The sequence below is a fragment of the Orbicella faveolata genome, unplaced genomic scaffold (genome assembly GCF_042242905.1).
Source record: "Orbicella faveolata isolate gen_17 unplaced genomic scaffold, um_ofav_v1 contig_14, whole genome shotgun sequence".
NCBI classification, from domain to species: Eukaryota; Metazoa; Cnidaria; class Anthozoa; order Scleractinia; family Merulinidae; genus Orbicella; species Orbicella faveolata.
Window position 1 is genome coordinate 22,270,885 of NW_028301541.1, and position 21,090 is coordinate 22,291,974.

At 39.1% G+C, this 21,090-nt stretch overlaps 2 protein-coding genes across 4 annotated transcripts; one reads left to right on the forward strand and one right to left on the reverse strand.

Annotated features, from left to right (window-relative positions):
• Nucleotides 1–522: 522 nt before the first annotated feature.
• On the reverse strand, nucleotides 523–8,341 carry LOC110062263 (voltage-gated potassium channel KCNC1-like). The gene is made up of 2 exons (XM_020769137.2): nucleotides 7,507–8,341; nucleotides 523–3,341 (listed from the first exon to the last, which is right to left on the reverse strand). The coding sequence occupies exons 1-2, from the start codon at nucleotides 8,008–8,010 to the stop codon at nucleotides 1,734–1,736; spliced, it is 2,112 nt and encodes a 703-aa protein (XP_020624796.2). The 5' UTR covers nucleotides 8,011–8,341; the 3' UTR covers nucleotides 523–1,733.
• A 1,945-nt stretch (nucleotides 8,342–10,286) lies between these two features.
• Nucleotides 10,287–20,663, forward strand: LOC110062267 (armadillo-like helical domain containing protein 1). Of its 3 annotated transcripts, XM_089287090.1 has the most exons (15): nucleotides 10,287–10,385; nucleotides 10,553–10,744; nucleotides 11,342–11,410; nucleotides 11,712–11,793; nucleotides 12,037–12,121; nucleotides 12,359–12,447; nucleotides 12,803–12,910; nucleotides 13,305–13,512; nucleotides 15,203–15,275; nucleotides 16,027–16,072; nucleotides 17,471–17,554; nucleotides 18,507–18,584; nucleotides 19,375–19,456; nucleotides 19,525–19,575; nucleotides 20,443–20,663. In XM_089287090.1, exons 2-15 carry the CDS (start codon nucleotides 10,554–10,556, stop codon nucleotides 20,460–20,462), a joined length of 1,266 nt encoding a protein of 421 aa, XP_089143216.1. In that variant the 5' UTR covers nucleotides 10,287–10,385; nucleotide 10,553; the 3' UTR covers nucleotides 20,463–20,663. The 3 variants fall into 3 exon arrangements, with proteins under 3 accessions (XP_089143216.1, XP_089143217.1, XP_089143218.1); XM_089287091.1 differs by lacking the exon at nucleotides 19,525–19,575; XM_089287092.1 differs by lacking the exons at nucleotides 19,375–19,456; nucleotides 19,525–19,575.
• The last annotated feature ends 427 nt before the right edge of the window (nucleotides 20,664–21,090 follow it).

Below are 21,090 nucleotides of genomic sequence, written 5' to 3' on the forward strand. Positions count from 1 at the left end.
AGCACACTACACGATTGGCTTAAAAAACTCGCGCCACTTTTAGCCGCCCAATCAGAAGTAAAACCAAAACCAATCGTGACCACTCGCACACGTTTTCTCGCGCTTCGCGCCAGCTACATATAATTACTGGGAGTAGAGATTGGTTTTCTGTACTGTCTCACTCTTTTGCGATTGGCCAGAGTGATTACTTTTGGTCTGGTTTACGACACTCAATAACAATTAAAAGCCATTCTGTAGTGTCTTGATCATAACTTGTTAATTTTCTTCAAAACTGCCGTAAACGCTCACTTTTCTCACGGTTTCTTAATTTTATTTTACTTTCAATTAGGTATTATGGATCATTTTATCATTTAATATGAGTGATTTACAATTCAAGAAGTAATCGTACTCATAGTTTTAATTCGCCCTCGCGCTCATCCGATTTTGAAATTACTCGTGCAATTACTCCCTGAATTTTACTCCACTCGGTCCAATTACTATTACTAATCATTTAATTATTGCCGGGTCAGTAAATAACAGATGTCATGTGAATAGAGGCCAGTGTTGTTTATTATATTTATTTATTTATTTATTTATTTATTTATTTATTTATTTATTTATTTATTTATTTATTTATTTATTTATTTATTTTTTCATCTATGTATTTATTAATAGACCATTTTACAGTTGTCTGCTTAGTGGTCTGGCCTTTGAATGGCAGCGAGGCTGGAGGTGACCTTGTTTTGATACAGTCCTTACTGCTTTTGTTGTGTAAATCTAGTTGCTCTTATGCTAACTAGCTGGCATTTAAATGAGAAAAGCAGAGAGGTCTGTATCAAAGTAAGGCCACTTCCAGCCTCGCTTGCATTCATGGCCAGGTAACTAAGCAAACAACTGTAGAATGGCCTATTAATGTATTAACTATTTATTTGCGTTCTCTGATTGACCGGTTCTTTCCATAATGCATTGCCATTCTTCGTAAGTTTTATTTTCAAGCCTGTCTCAGTTTTGAAAGCTAATTTCCAAAGTCGAAGAGTTTGATAAAAATCAAGATCTGCTAGTCGTGAAAAACGAACCTGCGTTTTCAACAGAGCAGCATTAATCGAGCCCGCAAGCACTTATAACTTACATTTCATTTTCCCGCACAGCGGTCACTTGAACGACGCAAGCGCAGTTCCTACCAAAACTGCCGCCACCAAATTATGCTTTTTTTTTCTAAAATTACTCTGCTCGAGGAAGCGTACGCTCTGTACGCCAAATACCGTCCACGCGTTGATAATTTGAAATTATTATCGACCTATTTTCGTCACTTGTTTCTCTGGAAACTTTTTTGCTCTTAAACATAGTCTTCATTTCATTAAATTTTCTCGACACTGAACTTGTACCCGGGTGGGGAGGGGGGGCGGGGGGAATCCCATTTAAACAGGACCGGGATGTTTGTCGTACCTTTTAGGGGTTAAAAAAGTGGATTTGGTAGGCGTCAAGCTTCAAAAGGTCCCACAGCAGGAGCTTTCGCGAAAAAAGTCAGTGACACTGATTTGTTGCTTTAGAATTAGCACCTCTTAAGGGTGAGAAACATTTCCAATCACGCCCACAAAACAAGGTCTTGGTACTTCTTTTCTTTTAGAAAATTTCCGACAAGCACCCCCGTCCTTTCCGTATGGGAGTCTCTCGCGGGAAATTTTATTATCGTTGGGCTTTTGTATTTGACCGCTAGGTGCGTTACTGACTTAAACAGTGAGCTTTTAAATTAATTAAGCTTTAAATCCGTTTGCAAGGTCATGCTCGTTTCCCTTTCCCGTTCTGTGGTGGCTATCCCTCACCACCGTCGACGGCATTTCACTCTTATCAATACTGTTTTCACTGGGTAAGTTTAGAACACCAGCCTTGTCCAACCGAGTCATCTCAACGCCAACTTTAAACGAGGGCACAGAGTATATTTGAGATGGGGATAAACTTTGAGGACTTTCTAACTCCAAAGCAGGATTTTTATAACTCCCCCGCGCGTCCGCGGGTGACACGCGGGCCTTGTTCCCGCGGGAACTTTGGGGGCGCCCGTTTTTCTGCGGAGAATTTTCAGTTTTTAATTCCACCCATGACCTGGATAGAGAGCTACTGGATTTTTTACGACGGGATGAAGGGATGGTGGAGGTGGACATTTTCTTTCTCTTCTTCGTTCCACGGCGTTCGGAAAGAACCGACGGAGGTCTCGTGTCTTCTTCAATGATTTCCTCGCTCTCGTGCATCGAGTTTATAAGTGTGAAATTTCTGGGGAGGGCGGAAATAGTAGGAAGTTCCTCCATTTCATGAGCCGATGGCAAATGAGCGATCTTTTCTGATCTGTTGTCCACATCCCCGCTTCCCACTGTTTCTTTTGTGGTTGGACTTTCTATCTTTGTTTCGCTCTCGCTTTCATTTTCATTTTCTTCTTCATTACACGTGTCATCTCGACGAACCTTGTTTCTCTCGTACTTGCTTGGACCGATATACACATCACCATGAGCAAAAAGAGTGTTTCGAGAGCGTCGATGATAGCGCCTAAACTTAGTAGCCGAGCCTTCTCTTGACTCCTGGGTCAACACCTCCGGCAATTGCCCGTTCTGTTGTAATGACGTGGTGCTGGTTGGTGACTGACCATGTCTGGGGTTCACGCGCAGTTTAGCCTCACAAATTAAGCGTCGCTTTTTCTTCGGCAGGCTAAGCCTGGCTTGTGCATGGGAGTAATACGTGGAGAAATTATTTCCTATCACAGAGACAGGCAAAGCTACGATGAGCACGCCGAAAATGGCGCATATTCCACCAATGATCCTACCAGGGATTGTCTTAGGCACCATGTCACCATAGCCAACGGTTGTCATGGTGATAATCGCCCACCAAAATGCTTCTGGGATACTTTGAAAATCAGGTTCACTTCCCTGTTTGGTTTCGATCTCGAATAAAACGCTGGAAAATACCACAACTGGAATTAGCAAGATTATCAAAAGAAGGATAAGTTCTCTGAAGCTCGCTTTGAGCGATTGCACGATAATCTGCAAACCGCTTGTAAAAGCGAACACTTTCAATGCACGGAATGTTCGTATGAGCCTCACCGCTCGCAGAAAGTTTAGGTTTCCACTACCAAGAATGATGTTTTCGTAAAATGGAAGCAGGGATATCAAATCGACCCAGGTCATGATTTCCTTAAAGAAAGCGATCTTGTCGGGGCAAAATATCAACCTGGCTCCAAATTCCAGCGTGAACCAGGCACAGAAGGCGTACTCAAACCCTTGAATGTATTTATTATTTTGGTCCTTTACAACCGACCAGGCACACATTGAAGCAACCGAGGCTAGAATCATGAACAGGGACACCATAGCAAACACCTGAAGAAAATAAACAAATTAAATGTGAAGGTAAGTTGGGTTGAATGTTCCTAAAGTAGATACAGTGAACACCCCGTTAATAGGGCCACATCGTAATTGCGGCCGCTTTGTTCTGGCCCAAACAAAAGCTCAGTCAGTCATTTTGTTATTTAAAGAACCCCTTGAATCCGGCCACCCGTTAACACGGCCCCGCTGGAGACTGTACTTATTGGCAGGTATATTTATTAGTCTTTTGTTAAGTGTTCTATTGAACTACTGTTTTCGGTTGGTTTGGCTGAGCACATTGCAAAACTGTTTCTTAAAAAATTGATGAGCTGGACAACAACAACACCAAAAAAAAAAAAAAAAACTGCGCCCGAACAACCATAGAAAACAAAACAACAACAAAAACTTATAGTAAGAATGAAAAACGTTCTCTTGTTAAAAAGATTAAAAACATTTAAAACATTTTTTAATCGTTTAAGACTGATAGGCGAAACTTCATGTTTTAACTCCTTTTTAACCAGAGAAAGTTTTTGTTAAAAGAAAGTTAAACGTCGAGTTTATAGTTGCGATGCACTCGGCTACAGCTAGCTAGTTTTCAAACATGCCACTTAAACTGAAAGAAAGAAATATTGCAAATAAACATAATAGGGTTAAAAATTTCAACTGATGAGAGGCAGACCAGCTGGCTATTTACAAGCATGACCGAGGAGCTGAACTAGGTTCTACCAAGAAACAACTCCAGTTAAGTGGTCAGAGCGGGACTTGAACCCGCGACGTCCGGTTTTCAAGTCCGGCGGCCTCACCACTCGGCCACGCTGTCTTATCCTGGTTAATGCTCCGTTTTTGTGAACAACAACTTGCATGTGCTATATGTAACAGGACGCCAGTTTTAGAAAGCGTTGAATGTTGTCCGTCAGTACGTACGTGGCATGTTGGATAATCTAGTGTTCTTTCGAGTGAGGCCTTTGATTATTGTATTTTGTCAAGTCAATGTTTTAAGCTTTCGCCGATCGACGGCATCATCGATCAGGGATAGAAAATATTTCGCTCTAAAACTATATATTGTAAGGCGGGTAATGATGTGTGCAAGTTTTCGTATGCACGACTGATGAGTTTAAATAATACGTCATATATAGGAAAACTGAAGAAAATCTTCGAATCCCTTTTCTTTTAATCTAGCAGCAGGAATCTTTTTTACAAGTGTTTTTTTTTTCTAACAAAAGGGGTCATCCTGCGAAATATTATGTATATATATGTATGTATGTATTGGCATTATCGGACAATCTAGTTCATATTATCATCATTACCACTGAACCATTTATTCAACATTGTTAAGAAGGAATCCTCCACAAGTGCGAGTAACTGAGGTGGACAAAAATTGTACCAAGGTCATTTACATTGTTTTACAAACTTCTGTACGAGTGTTTTACATATCTTCTCAAAAGAAATCATTTCAAACAACACTAAATGACGAAAACAAATTTTGAAGTTCATATGAAACATGAGGTACTGGTGAAATGAAGCTGATGATGAAATTTTACCTGTGATGTGACAGTTTCCCTGAACTTTGAAATTTCACATTTTCTCGAGTCCCCATGGTAAATTTTATTGATGTTATTTCAGCGATTATTTATATGTTTGGCTTTTAGAAAATACAGAAAGGATTGTAATATACTTAAAGTTACTCTAGTACAGGGTTTTTGTCCATTAAAAGCTGATTTTCCCTCGGATTTCGTCTTAATAGTTTTTACAACGTCCAAAAATTTCGCTGACCATACGATTTCATTATTCCATTACCTTTTTGTTTCTTGATTTTGATTGCGCAAATGCGGAAGTGTTGGTTGGGGGCCCAAGAAAATTGTTTCTGCTTACAGTTCCGCGCAGCCGTTCATATAATTTATTGCGACAACTTTTCCTTGTTTGAGGTACCTTTAAAATGTGGTACATCAGGCATTCTTTTCAAATTCTTCCCGGAACCTCAGTCAATTTTAAGAAATTTCTGGAAATGTCGCCCGGTTTACTCTAAAGAAAATATATTAAGGGGTGTTTTCCCAGTGTGCGGTGCTGGTAAATAAGGGGTGACAAATTCATCCTGTGAAAAATTAGATATTCGAATTCTGCTCACATTTGCACTACGTAGGAGGACTAATTGTACGCTTGCGGCGAAAGTCTTTGAGACTTTAGACTCTTTTTTTTAAATATCTTTTATAAGAATATTGGGGCTGAAATTTGCGAAATCTTAAGAATACTTTAGGAATAAACCTGAGGATGAAATTTTGAAAAGAATATAATTTTGTATGTTGAAAATTTGTAAATATAATACAATAATATGTTAAATTTACGTAAACCGTTTAACATTCTTCCTTTCTCTAAACGGAGAAAAAAAGTACTAGCCAAAAAGCAACAAAAACAGCGCTAGCCGTATGTTTGATGCTAACACATTTCTGCAAGACGTTATGTGCGTCATATCAGGCCTCTATGCCTGCAGGCTGGCTCCAAAATTACGTACTTTAACACCATCCAGACACCAAATACATTCGAAAACAGAAACGTCATACGCTGTAATCTAAGAATGTTCAATGGAATATTTTCAAGAAAATATTCATGAAAATACTTTTCAGCCTAAAATCGGCAGAAAAATGAGATCATTTAGCCTCGGCCGGAAAAAAACAATGTTTCTATAAAAAAAAAAAGAGAGTGTGTATTTACTGCACGCGCATAAAAACAATTTTGTTATTAGATGAACTTTCGTTTCCAAATTTGATGTCGATGCGAACCTAGCTTTAAATTAATTTGACACGTTCGCTTCTGAGCATTATGTGGTAGGTTGTGGCTAGCCACTTAGAATACATAAGTCTTTATATTTATTTGCAGAGGTTAAAATCTTAAGGGTATCACGGCCGTCATTGAAACTTGAACACATACAGAAAACAAGAATTGGCGTCTCTAATTTCAAAGTTTGATTTGTAAATATATATCTTGTCTGAGTTTTACGGTCGATAAGTATTCCTGCAAGAGATAATTCAACAAGCCACTAAAATTAATTCCAAAGTGGTTAAAAGAGGCGTGATTCACCATGACGAAGAAACTTTTCTTTTCATTTTACAGCAAAACTAGCCTGTAAGGTCAGTTTAATTTTCGTCCATTTACGATTTTACGTCTTTCGCTACTTCCAAGGTTTGTAAGGATTAGATGATAACAAAGCAATACTGATCTGATAGCAGACTTCGGTAGATAAAATAAACTACAGCTGAAGACCCTTCACTGGGAAACTAAACAGCTGCATAACAAAAAAGGAAGACTCTAATAGGTGCGTCAAGTTGTTTTTGTTCGTAATTTTTTATTCATTTTTTTTAAACACCGGAGGTTTCTGGAAAGATCTCTACACTTTTGACCTATTTTCCCAGCCTGAATTATTTTCTCTAACAATTAGTTTCCATAAATACGGAACTGGACCGCTTAATCTAGAATTCCCGCTGGTAAAAACCAGGCGCCCTAATTTAAAAGTTGAACAAAGTGAGTAGACATTGAAAAACATGACTATGCAAAAAACACAAAGGCTATAAAAATATTGGAATATTAAAGCATTAATGCTTTCAATTCGCTTCCAATGGGAAACTTTTATATATAGTTTTGCGTGCAAATAAGCAGGGCTAAACTTAAAGGGATTAAGATCGCATCAACCACATTTATAATTCTTCAAAAAACATTAAACTAGCCAAATTCGTCCATCTACACAAAAAGCCCCTGGATTTGCCAGCACTCCACGAAATCCTGCTTAAGAACATATTTTACGTAATTTTAATATTGCTGTTTATATTTAATAATTCCTATTGTGTACAGGCGTTGTTTTTTTGTGTATTTATTCAGAGGTCGTGGGCAAAATAAATAATTCCCCATGTATTCAACTTGCATTACGATAATTCAATTCATGGCGTCTTGTTTTATCAGAATAGATTTTTTACGTAAGGTAGGAAAATATTAAAACATTCGCGGGTTCATAAAGGATGAGAACACTGGATTAGTGGAATGAAATACCGGTTAAGAAGCTAAAATCCAATATTTCTTCAGCAGCACTGACAAAATTGAAAATGAGATTGTTTTCGGGATGGATTTAGAACTTTACTTTGCTGAAAAAAATTCAAAAAAATTCTACGTTTTTCTAAATATGTTTCGCTACCTTTGCCCTGGTTGATGAGTGAGCATCATCGAGCACAGCCCAAATCTTTGGTCGGTAGATTGTCCAACATGAAAGCGATGACATTTGGCGATACGATGAATCTAAATCTGGGGACGAATTATCATCGTCATCATCCGAATCCTCAAACTCAGGTCCGACAAAATCTTTCAAATTTTTCTCAGCATCTCGATGTTGACTGTAGTACGGCCAACAACACGCTTCCATCTCTTTTTCTTCGATTCCCCAGAATGTCAGCTCCTCTTCAAAAAGCGGTCCGCAAAAATCCCTGGGAGCGTGCAACTGGCCCGTGCGATAATAGTTGAGAATGATACCGAATATTTTAGGGTTTCGGTCGAAAAAATATTCTTGCTTGGTATCCCCGTTAATGAAACTCCCCGCCAGCCAAGCCAACCTGGTATCGGGAATAGTTTGTAGAGTGCTTGCATATGTTTCATGGCGTTTTCCTCCAACGTTGATTATAATTCTGTCACTTTCGGTATCCATAGTTGCAGACAGAGATGCGAGACAACCAAGCGAGAAATCGCAATAACTTGTTCTTTCGCGAATTGTTCGACTGAGCAGTGGTATTGAAAGTGTTCTTGTCAAACTGCGAAATTCGTTGCGTGAAAATCCTCGATGATAAACTTCATTTGGCCTCGAGGTATTCGTGGGAACATGAAGGCACACAAACGCACAGCTACTGACGGATATTAAACTTACTTCTCTGAAACATGATTGACAGCTGTCTATTTTCCAAAACAGGTGATATTGGCAAAAAGAACCGCATATTCATTCAAAGGCCAAAGCTTTGTTTGAAAGAAATAATAAAGATATATGTGCATAGTCGCCAATAAGAGTGGGTTTTTTTTCCCATAACGTTGAAAAATTTATGAGTTTACTTAGGAAATTTTCGATTCGCCTTCTATCATAGCCTCAGAGGAGATAGAGAAACAATAGTGAAACGAGAGGAGATGCCATATTGACAATTCATCTTGCAACTCGTGTCGTTGATAAACGAAAGCTGTCATCCGTTGTCGCTTATGCAAACAGTGAATTTCGACATGCAAATTACGCCAGTTGAGAAATGGCAGTAGACACATTTGCTTTTAGCGTCAGCCATATGAGTATAAAGGACTTATTCTCCTGCCGCGGTTTTGCTCAGAAAAGCTTTCAAATTGCAGCATACAATTTTTATACCGCCGAATTAAAATCACACTGTCCATCTAAAATGTACGAAGAATATTGATTTGGCATGTCTAATTGTTTTATTTCCAGGGCACATTTCGTGTTAAAATAGCTAATATTAAAAACTTGTCAGCAAGTTAGATCGCCATTGGTTTCATGTACTATATGGTGATATTTTCACCAGTTTTGTTTTCGTTTTAATGTTTCTTACTTCCCACTGTGAATGTACGGTCTGTCGCCAACAAAATCATTTCTAATTGAAATTATAAACAGGCCATTTGTGTTTTTCTTGGTTCGGCGTTGATCTATAATGGCAAAAACCCACAGGCATTTTTCCGTCGTTTTCTATGGTTCATTAGAGTTACCTAGGGGAATGTTTTCCCAATTAACAAGGCATTATTGGGTCCAGTGCACGAAAATGCAAAGGTGAATTACTTGATGGAGGAACACCCATCACTGACAAATGAACTTGTTTTTTCAATAGATATTCTGGATTCTGGAAAAACCCACTTGATTAAATGGTTCCTTTATCAGCCAAGTGAGGTGTTTTCATTACTAATTACAGGAACCTTTCGCTAAAGTACATGCGTGGGACCGGATCCTAATTTGCAAGCAAAAGCTGAATGACGAAGGTCTTTTAGCGTTTGTTGTGGCTACCAGGAACGTAAGGCCAAATATTCAGAATTTTCGACTTCCTCGGTAGAGTTCATCGAGCAAGGATCTGATCAAGTGCAAATTGTAAAACTGATAAAATGAAACAAGAGAAAACCGTGACGAGGCCAAACAAAAACAATGAAAATAATTTCTTCAAATTTCGGAAAGACAAATAAAACGTAGGAAAATATTACTCAACAGTTCCATTTGTAATGTCACATGTTAGAGTTTCATCCAGGCAAGTACTTAATAAGTTGGAGTTAAATTAATTGACTGGATATTTGTGTCTCAAACTAAAAGAGACAAAAGCTTTTTTGACAAGAAATTTGCCGACAGCGGAAGAAAAAAATTAATGATTACCAGCTGAAAATCGTTACAAAAAACACAAAATATTCAGCAATGGTTCCACGATGTCTGTAGAAAGGACCAGATTGATTGAAATTTAAAAAAAAAATTTCAAAAGCGAAAAACGTATTTGAGAACAGTTGGAAGAAATTGCTTATGAGAACGTCATTAAACAGCGGCTGTATCGAAGAAATAAAAAGCAACCGAGTTTTCATTTTCCTTGTTTTATTGGCCATGCTTGCTTTCAAAGATACTGATAAAAACCGTCGTAGACTAAGGAACATATAATTTCCAAAAAATGAAATTTGAGAACTAAATTAACTCGAGTTATTTTATATTTTGAAACTGGGGTGATGTCGGAATAAAACGAACTTGAGATGGCAAGCTTTTAAATGCCGTGATATTTAATACACATTAAAGTGAATAGAGCGTTTTACTTGACGTCACGAGTAATTGTTGCCAAACAATGCAATTTCCGTCCTTTGGGAAATACGTTTTCAGTTTTTGCATTAAAATTTCTTTCGAGATCTAAGAGCCAAGTGCGCTGGAACTGGGACTGGGATTTGAGCCGTAAGTCATATTGGTCATCGGTATGGCAAGACAGTTGTCATTGTCAACAAATATGGCGGACACGGGTTGTTATGGCGGACATGGAAGTGAACCGTAATTTACTTTATTTTGAACCATTTTAAAAGGTATGGGGCTAAATCGACTTATTCTTTTAGAATTTATTGGTTTGGGTTTGAATTTCGTGGAAGTCTCGTCAACTCCGCGTATATAAGATGTGAACTGTAAACTACGGGCGAGTGATCGCTTCTAGAATGGCGAGAATTTTATTGATTACGATTAACTTGCTTTTAAGAATGAAGACCGACCAGGCAGCTGTGACTAAATTATTGCAACAGTGGGACCATGGGTCGAAGAGTGTTCGATCAAAGATTCTGCAGGATTTTATCAAGTCAAACCATGGTAAAACTGGACCAGAATTGGAACTGGAGTTTGCCCATGCAGCAAGCTTGTTTCTCACCCGTCTTACTGCCTGGCTACGCCTCACGTATCCTTTTCATGTATGTCCCGTCAGCCTCTGTGAGAAAAGGCGAGCGAAGGTTTTGTCCATTCCCTGGAAGAGAGTCTACTCACAAGCTAGCAATTAATGGACATTAATTAAGCTTAAATACATTCCCAGGGAGAACTTTAACGTGGGAACTTACACTGTAATGGCCCAGGGGCGGTCGGACTCGGATGTTCTTGGTCTCACTAACGGGTATAAATCACGGATTTTGGTATGTCAGGGTGTTCAGGACAAAATGCCAATATTTAGCATTCAAACTATCTATAAGGGTGCACTTTAAGAAATTTCCTTTTTAATGGTAACTTTTAGGGGCCAAATAAAGCCATGACTAAACTGGTCTCCTTTACGAGTTTAATTCAATTTTTCCAAAGAGCATCCCAACCTTTTCATACGGGAGTCCCCGCTGGGGATAATGATGACAATCAGTATTGGATTATTGGGGAATATCAGTAAATATTATTTTCCAATGAATGCCAACAAAAATTGAGACAAGTTATTAACAAAAAAAAAATTAAGAAAGGGATGCTAGCAAAAGATGTGCAGTTTATTCCTTGACTGGTGTTTTTTTGCGTGATAAAGATACATGCTTGGAACATGTGTTCAACTCCAGCTTCAGGCTATCACCATTTTTGTTGGATCTTCAAGTGGGTAAGTGCCTGTATGTGCCTTTCAATTTAATACAAACTCTGAAGTTCGAATCCTAAATAATGATTGCATATATGTGGCTGCTGTCAACTATTATGATCACAACCATAAGGAACTTATGGACAAAAAATAACAAAATAGATCAAAATCCATGAATCGGTCTGAATCCACAGCTGTCATGACCTTTTAAACCTCTCTCCTAGTCCTTTTCTGTGATCCAGGCTGTCCAGGCTGTTCAACTTATTTTAATTCTTAACTACTGCAGAATGACTGATGCGTTTCTTTTATTCTACATGCTTTTCAGGCATAAATTTCTAGCAGAATTTTTAGAAGTTGGTGGTGTTCTCACTGTCTTAGAAATTCTTGGTCTTAAGCAGGCAAAAGAGGTACTGTACGAGTACATGTTGTGCATGAATTAATACACCTTGACTTTATGTTTAATGCATTCCAAAAATAATTATTTCTACCATTAACCAAATCTCTGATTAAAAGTTTAATAACTAGTTAATATGCGAGAGAAGTGAGATCAAAATCTTACTTTGACTTAACTTTAGTTAAGCTAATATTCTGATTTAACATGGATCTGGAAAAGTTGGACAGCCATTATTCTTACATTATGTGATTTTTAGGAGGATAAAGCCCAGGCATTGAAGCTACTGATGTGCGTGGCAAACTCTGGAAGAAGATACAAAGAACTCATTTGCGAAAGCTTTGGTAAGAAAATGTAAATCCATACTCCAATCCTAACAATTACAACAGCCAGATGAGTGGTGAGGGTGGGGGAGGGGAGGAGGTAGGGGGAAGGCTTAACTCCAGCTAACCTGTGATCATACCCTCCCTAAAAAAAGATGCCTCTGAACTCTTAAAAGTTACTGTGTGAATAGAGAACCATTATTGAACGTACAGTGTATAATTTATGGATTTTAAATGAAACCATTTTAATTTGGTTAGGTATCAGGGCTGTTGCAGAATGCCTGGCAAAGTCTAATTCCGAGGAGACACAAGACTGTGCCAGAAATTTACTACAACAACTTTCAAATGTGAGTACATGCAGACTGTACCTTGCACCTATACAAATGGTTAGCTAGATCATAGAGGTGCTCACAGATGGCTAACTATTAACATCACTTACAAATCTATTTTGCATTCAGCCCAGAAAGTAACAACATGTTTTGTAGAGATGTTTCCTGGGCCCTCTGGACTTGTCTACCCAGAAGTATGATTTTCCCTTCATGTGAACTGCTTGTGCAACTACCTGTACATACACTTCCTTCAATGAGTCTTCTTGTGCTTTCAAGAGACTCGTATCGCTTGCGACATCAACTTGTGTGTAGGGCTTCTCTATTTGGGTGTTCTAATCATAATGATGATGACTATGATATTACATTTTTTCAGGGAAACCCAAAGTATGAGGGTCAAGTCTACAAGGCATTGATTGCTCTGTTAAAGTGTGTGTCCCCAAAGGCTCAACAGATGGCTGCTCAGACTCTGAGAATAGTACAGGTGGGTGTGGTCATACCAAATACCTGTCTGCAAACAAAGCAGATAGCTTCAAGACAGAAACTTCCTTCAGTGTTAAATTGTTTTCTATGCCCCAGTGTTTACCTGTAGGTATGTTCTGACTCAACTAGGTATTATTCAACATTTTTGTCCTGTTCCACTACCCAGTTATATTCTGGGTGAAGAGAGCCACTGTGAAAAAAGTGTAAAAAATTGCCTTGTCTAAGGGCACAATACAAAGGCTCTGTCCAGGGTGCAGTAGCAGTTGAATCTCCACCCCCTCTCAACAGCAAATCTTTCAGTATTAAAATGAGCAGCATTTACATGAAATTCAATGAAATAATTGATGCATATTTGCATGCAATTGTTGATGTTTTGATCGATTTTCTTGTAACAGCCAATAGTCGGAGCAGCCAACCCAACCATAGTAGAACCAGTCTTGATGCTGCTGAGGTCCCTTCACCTGGAGGTGCAGTACGAGGCCTGTGAGCTGATTAAAGATCTTATGAAGTATGATGTCCAGCACTCGCTGCTGCAGGGTATGGTGGGATTGTTAAAACCAACCAAGGATGAAATCAGGGACAGCTCAGAAGCAATGCTGTCAGGTTTGTTAGTAATGTTACTTACTAGAGATTATCCCAGGGGTTGGGTGGAGAATGGGGTAGGGAGGTTACGCAGAGGGGTACCAGACACTTAAAGAAGCAACGCTGTCAGGTTAGTAAGTCATGCTACTCAGAGGATCCACAATAGGGTTCTCAATTCCCGCTTTCCCACCCATTTTTTCTTGTTAATCCTGCCATCCCACCCTTTTTTTGCCTGGAAATCCCAATCCCGCCCACTTTTTAAAGACGTTTCTGCATTAATTTTTAATTTGTTAAATTAATAATTAATTTAATTATTAACAAAGAAACTTTTTAAAAATCAAAATTGTCAGTAAAAGATTACAAAAGAATTCAATGGGTAGCAGATAAATAAGCCAAATGATTATAACGTTTCTTTCAGTAAACGGTTTACTGTTTTGTGTTCTTTTGTCCACGTATCAGTGAAAGAAAAAGGTTGTTCATTACCATATTTAAGAGATGGCCCATAAATACACTTGACAGTTTCTTTCAAAGCTTTAATTTCAGCGTCTTCACTTTCCTTGAGATCTGGGCTCAGAACTTTTCTTTCCGAAAGAAGGCATTCCTGCTCGCGCATCCTTTTCGTAATATATGGCGATGCAATTCGTAATTCGCATACTTTGTACGATAAATCACTCTCACCGCCATCTGGTGTGGTCATCCTGACCAAAACAAACCAAGCGCTCTGGACAAGGTCGTAAGACTAGAAAACCTAGAAATGATTGGGGGGGCCAAGATTACAGACGCAATCGTCGAAAATGTCGGAAATGGAGAGATGTCATTGATGTCAGAGGTCAACACAAATGATCGCAATCAGTAGAACTAGGACTCAAAGATCTCATACAGTCTCATGGTACTAATGTAGTCAAGCGATAATGGATACGTTTGACAGAACCTGACAGGGTACAGAGCTGTTGCTATTAATTACTTGAAACCTGACACAGCTATATACGCACGTTTCTGCCAGCTTGTGGTTTTTGCGCTGGTCAATAACAATTTATGGGGTCATGTGAGAATTGAAATCCCATATCCCGCTCTGTTCCCCTTAAGAATCCCGCATCCCAACCCTATAAAAACAAGAAATCCCGCTCCCGCTTGTAATTGTAATTCCCGCTTCCCACCCCTGTTTTCAGCTCAAATCCCAAATATCATGGTGAAAAAAAGCCAAATCCCACATCCCGCCAAACCTATTGGGGGCCCTCTACTCAGGGGTTATCCTAGGGGTTGAGTGGGGGAGAGGGTAGTTGAGGTCGATGTAACAACCAGGGAGGCTACACAGAGGGGTATCAAACACTCAAGACATTTTATACCCATTTAAGTCAACAGTTTGAGGTGGTATGCAATACTGAACCGCTGCCAAATTTACATGTAACCTTCTGCCAGTAAATCAAAGTGCTAACTGTATATTTGAACCACCATCTATCAAACAATCCCACTTCTTGTTCATGTTAAGCTCTTTGCAATCTATTTGACCCCCCCCCCCCCCCCCCCATCCCCGGTCTTTTACTCCAGCCTTAATGAAGCCCTTGGCATGGATAATTTATCCCTTGTAATCAAGAAACCAAGTTAATCAAGAGGTTTCATTGATTATTTCAACTGTGTAGGTCATAATTTCACGTCTGACTCATTCTGATTGTGATTGTGAATGATATGTACATGATTGTGTAAATTGCAGATCCTGATGCCCCTCAGCTCCAGGCCCCTCTTCCCATATTTGTACAACAAGCAGCAGCTGCTAAGATGATTGGGTAAGATGACTTGGTGTTTTTGTGGACACTTGAAGGAGCTCAGTCACAGTATTTTGAATTATTTTGGCTAGGCACAAAAGTGCATTTAATTGAGGGAAACCTGAAAATAATACCTTACTAAGATATAAAAACACCAATTGAAAGAGATAATGGTAAAGTCTGCATACGAGCCAAGTGGCTCTTCAGGCTGGAGTTTATCCCGGTTTCAATAGCATGAAGCGGCTAACCTGGGAACGAGGTTGCCCCCAGCATTAATTTCGCCGGTACCCATTTATACACCTGGGTGGAGAGAGGCACCATGAAAGTAAAGTGTCGTGCCCAATCTTGAACACAATACAATGTCCCTGGCCAGGGTTCTAACCCAGACCGCTCGCTCTGGAATCGAGCGCACTAACCATGAGGCCGCTGCACCTCCCACAAAATAATAATAAACCATAAAGGAACAAGGATGGTTAAGGATGGAGAAGATTAACACGGATTACAAACGACGAACTTGAAATATTTAGGCTGAACTTTTCAAGATATGCAAACCATGACGTAGCTACTTAATCACCTCAGTATTAGTTGATTTTGTCACACCAGGACACGCTGCGGTAAGAGATTCTCTTGAAGTATGCTGCAACGATCTAAACACGTTACCTTTTGCGTTACAAAGCCACTTAGGAGGCCACAACGACCAGTTAAATCTGCCCTAGGGTGTACTTGTATATCAAACAAATGCGAGACTAATTTGCATTTATCTCTTCTTTAGAATTCTCGCTAAAGAATCAGCCAAAACAGTAGAAAGTCTTGTCCAGGTACAAAAAGTTTTATAAAACCAAAGAAGTGTGTACTTTTTTTTTAAATGTGTGCAATGTAAATAGCACATTCAAGGAAACAAACAACAATCGGCTTCAAGTTAAGATAGTTGAGACTAATATTGACCCCATCCAAATTACGCCGGAGGAATTTGAAAACGGAGGTTTCACTCTGAAAACGCAACAAATGTTTTCTGTACACACTACGCTGGAGGAATTTAAAAACGCAACAATCACCGGTCATTTTGGATTTGTGTTTGAGGAAACAGTGGGTAGGGATCACATGATTTATCATGACACTATCATTTTTGAAAATCACCGTTTTCAAAATGTTTTCTTTCCACACTAGATTAAACGCAAAGCCGGCGTTTCCAAATTCCTCCGGTTTGAAGAGCGTTTTCAAAAAGCTTCGCTTTCGTGATGGATTAGCGTGGACGGTAGGCCTAACTGTAGAAAAGCTGCATTTCCAAATTTCTCCTACGTAGTGTGGATGCTGTTATTTCCAGCATCGCTACCAGCAAAAGTAATACTAGTGTCATCAGAGTATATCCTTGGTTGAGAATGCTGGAGACAATTAGGCAGATCATTTATATATAATAGAAAAAGAAGAGGCCCAAGAATCGTTCCCTGTGGAACATCACAGCGAAGGAACATTTTCGACGATTCTGGGGCATTAGGGTATTAGGGCATTAGAGTATTGGTATATTAGAGTATTAGGGTATAACGGTATTAGTGTATTAGGGTATTAGGGCATTAGGGCATTAGGGCATAAGAGTGTTAGGGTATAAGGGTATTAGGATATTAGGATATTAGGGTATTAAGGCATTAGGGTATAAGGGTATTAGGGTCTTAGGGTATTAGGGTATTGAGGTATTAGGGTATTAGGGTATTGGAATATTAGAGTATTAGGGTTTTAGGGTATTAGGTATTAGGGTATCAGGGTGTCAGGGTATTAGGGTATTAGGGTATCAGGGTATTAGGGTATTAGGGTATTTAAGTATTAGGCTATAAGGATATAAGAATATTAGAGTATTAGGGTATTAGGGTTTTAGGGTATTAGGGTATTAGGGTATTAGGGTATTTAAGTATTAGGCTATAAGGATATAAGAATATTAGAGTATTAGGGTATTAGGGTTTTAGGGTATTAGGGTATTAGGGTATTAGGGTATTTAAGTATTAGGCTATAAGGATATAAGAATATTAGAGTATTAGGGTATTAGGGTATAAGGGTATAATTGAACTTCAAACTTTCATAACAAAACTCCGATAAGGGTAATATTAAAAGTTCGAAGGTACAATTGAGTAAAATGACCAGTTCATGTCTAAGTTGTTTACACTTTGGAGCTTGTACGATTAGTCATGTTAGTTAATACTAAATACATCATTTATTTTCTGCAGCTTCGCACTGTTCATGGTCTCCTTTTTGCCATGGGAAACACTCAACATGCTGATAGTCAGAGACAAGCAGGCATCGCTTTGGAGGTATCTGTTATATCGAGTCCTTGCAGGCCATATTTCCAAATAGTTTCCACTGTACGCATATTGTACTATCCTTCTGTTTAGTGACTTACTAGGAAAAAAACATCCGTGACGTTCAAAAATGACAAGGTTGTCCTTCGCGCTGGGACTGCCTACAACTGCGAGGTACTTTGAGAAAGTCTAGCCCCAGTTCAGTGGTGTACATCAGTGGTGAACATCGAACGCGCGTTTTTAATGCATTCTCATCACGAAAAAATGTGCCTGCGCGTTGTTACAAGGCGTACCGTAACCATGCACAGGAATTACCTATATGCATGCGCGGGCGAAGTTTTATGCAATCATGAGTTGTGAAAAGTATTACCAGTTTCAAGTTGTGATTAGTTTGAGGAGCTGCACGTTTGCCTTTCATTTGTTAGAGCTCACTGGACGTTTTTGAACCAATTCGAGTTAGAGACGGAGTTTATTAGCAAACGCAATGCAACCAAAGTAAATACGGGCTTGGAACCGCGCCAACCCCTCAAAGAATTTAATCCGTAATCAGCAGTGTTATAGAGCAGTTTTCAATCGAGTGTCGTTAAACCAAAAACCAAAGTAAACACACTGGCCAATCGCAGAGGACACATGCAGGCAATCTAATGAACCAATCAAAACTGAAGAAAATACGATGTGCAGCCGACGCAAAGGGCGGGAAAGTCACGAGTGGTTTTGGTTTCATTTTTACTTCTGATTGGATGAAAGAGTGGCGCGAGTTTTTTGAAGCCAATTGCTGTGCGTCGTATGTCCAAAACCAAAACAAATGCGGACAAATTTTACTTTCACTCAAGTGCGGAAAACCGCCCCTCAACGGACATGGTTAATCACCCGCTATATAGCTATTATTATGGATTTTCTTGCTGGACAATTCTATTTCGCATATCGTTGAGAATAGAGTGCTGGTATTTTTATTTTTCCGCAGTTCTTTGTTCGATCATTCCCTCTTGTGAACGATCGGGTCCGCGAGGCCCTCGGTGACACGTTTTATGAAGAGTTCATGGTAAGTGTCTTATACTTCTCTGTTGTTAATCGCCAACTCAAGTCTACTGTCAATTTTTTATAAAAGACATAATATAATCCAAATTGTAAGGAAGCAACCGCATTGTCTAAAGATAATTTCCAGTCCGTACTGCGCATTCTCGAGAGTTTGTTTGCGTTTTTTGTTTTGTTTCATGTAAGACATCACAAAATGTAAACATTTTGCATATACTTACATGAAGTGAATTCAAAGTTTCAAAACAACCGCCATTATGGATGCGAAGCAGTCGAAGCTTTATGCTTCGTTCTTTCTCATATTTCTTGATGAAACAACTTCGCAGCTGTAAAAATCAATGAAGCTGTTGGAAAAAGAATTTGAAAGGCCTCAAAGGTAAGGTATGTGGTTCGTAGCGAATAACATCGATTCGCTTTCCATCGAGTGAGATTTATAATGTTTTTAATTATTAGGGTGCTGAGACTGCGCAGTAAGAACTGGAAATCATCTTTAATGAGGCCTGATGACAATACGCAACTTTGCACTCGGAGAGGGACTGGATGAAACTACTGTACTCTCAATTATAATTGACACTCGGCGGTTTTTCAGTTATTAGGTCAAATTACAGCCCATTAGCCAGCTATCAGTGAATGTTTCCCTACTTGGATCTCAGTTATGAGTTAGAAAACATGTCATTCCTCAATTAACAAAGAGCAAAATTTTCACCAATTTTCAGTCACTTGCCGTGGTCCCCTCCCCCCACACTTCTTCCTCAAAGAAGACTTCCAGAAGTTAACTTTTGTTTTCTTTCCACTAGTCTCACCCAGACACTATGTATGTTAGTATGACAGCTATACAGGCTGATGTGTTAGTGTCGAACAAAGTCAACATACCAGGAGGTAAAACAGAAATAATACCTTGTTTGCGCGCGCGTAAGTTTAAATTTGTTGCTTACTTACTGAGCGAGGTAATGATGTCCGACAAGTTTTACCCGCTGTGAGAACAATTTTGCCTGCTGGTATAAAAATCTTCACAAAATGTTTTCGTGCAAAGAAGTTCAGTTCAAAAATATTTGCCTGCCTGTAAAATCCTACTGCCTTCCTACTCAAAACCTAAATGAAACCCTTGTAGGATGGACAAAAATATTGCCATCTTGCCTTCTCGTTCCGTCAACAAGTAGCCTATTATCTGACTGCATTGATGATCGTTTGAAAATTGTGAAGAAACTGAAATTGTATCGTAAATGTCTGGCTCGTGTTCAAGAGCACGCTCTGGATGAACAGCTGGAGTGCCGGAAATATTTTGGGAAACATTTGTTGTGGAAATGAAAATTAATGTTTTGGGAACGTTTCAGTGTTTCCGGAACATTTGCTTCACGCGGCGAAGCGAAGAAAGAATTGTTTTAAAACAATGCCAGGCTGCACCTGATGTAAACCCCGTGACAAAAACAGCTTGAGTTGATAGAAAAAATAGATTCTCGTATACAGGATTGATATTTTCATTTACTACACAGTAACTGCCATAGGAATTTCTAATTCCAACTTGTGCTGGTAAAAATATAGACTACGAGTAGTCCCTCTTTCGCTTAGTCCGTCGTGGGTGACGCGAAAGAAAACCGCGAGAAAAAAATGGCCGCGAAAAATCTTGGAGGCGAGGAACCCCCAGGATTTCGCGCGGCCAATTTTTTTCTCGCGGTTTTCTTTCGCGTCACCCACGACGGACTAAGCGAAAGAAGGACTGCTCGTAGTCTAGTAAAAATAGCACAAGCCCTTCAAACCCCGGATCACGTTTGTAATTTGTTTACTTAGCAATAACTAGGTAAACTGTTGTTTTTGTTTTTTGAAGCTAACCTCACACAATTTTTTGTTTTCTTTATATCTTCCAGTGATCGAAACGAAAGAATAACGTGTGAGGTTTTCTAGGGAAGACACAACGTCACGAATAAAGAAGAGATTATCTTTTGTTTTGTTTTTAGCGCATTGTAATACTCACCTTTCCTGTAAATACTAGAGAATGATAAGTACATGCCTCATATTTATGACGTAACTGTATTCGTGTCTTAGTGAACTGTGCTTATCTGCATAATAAAACTTTGAAAAATCTCAACTCATGTAAATCTTAGCCGCTCTACATGTGGTTCTCAAAGTCCACTAAAACATCATCAACAACAACAATAATAACAAATGTCGTTAACAAGTTGAGGATCTACTTATAGCGAGTTGGAGGTGAGAAATCACGAGAAGCTCGCGCCCTATTGCAGTCTGGATTCGAGCCCAACCGGGCTTCATTGTCTTGTGTTTTTTGGTTAGACACTCTCACTCGCTCTCTCCTCTCGTGTTCTTATATTTAAAAATTGTCCTTCATGCGTGAATATCCCTCCCAACAACAAAGATTACAGCATAGGAAGAAATCTCGTTAACGTCGTTGTGTTGACATTATTGTGTTACGTCTACTTTAATAGACAGACCAACCTAGAGGGACACAGTCAGCTTTTGGACTGAACACTAGTTTTTTCACTTTGAAAAGAGTTCAC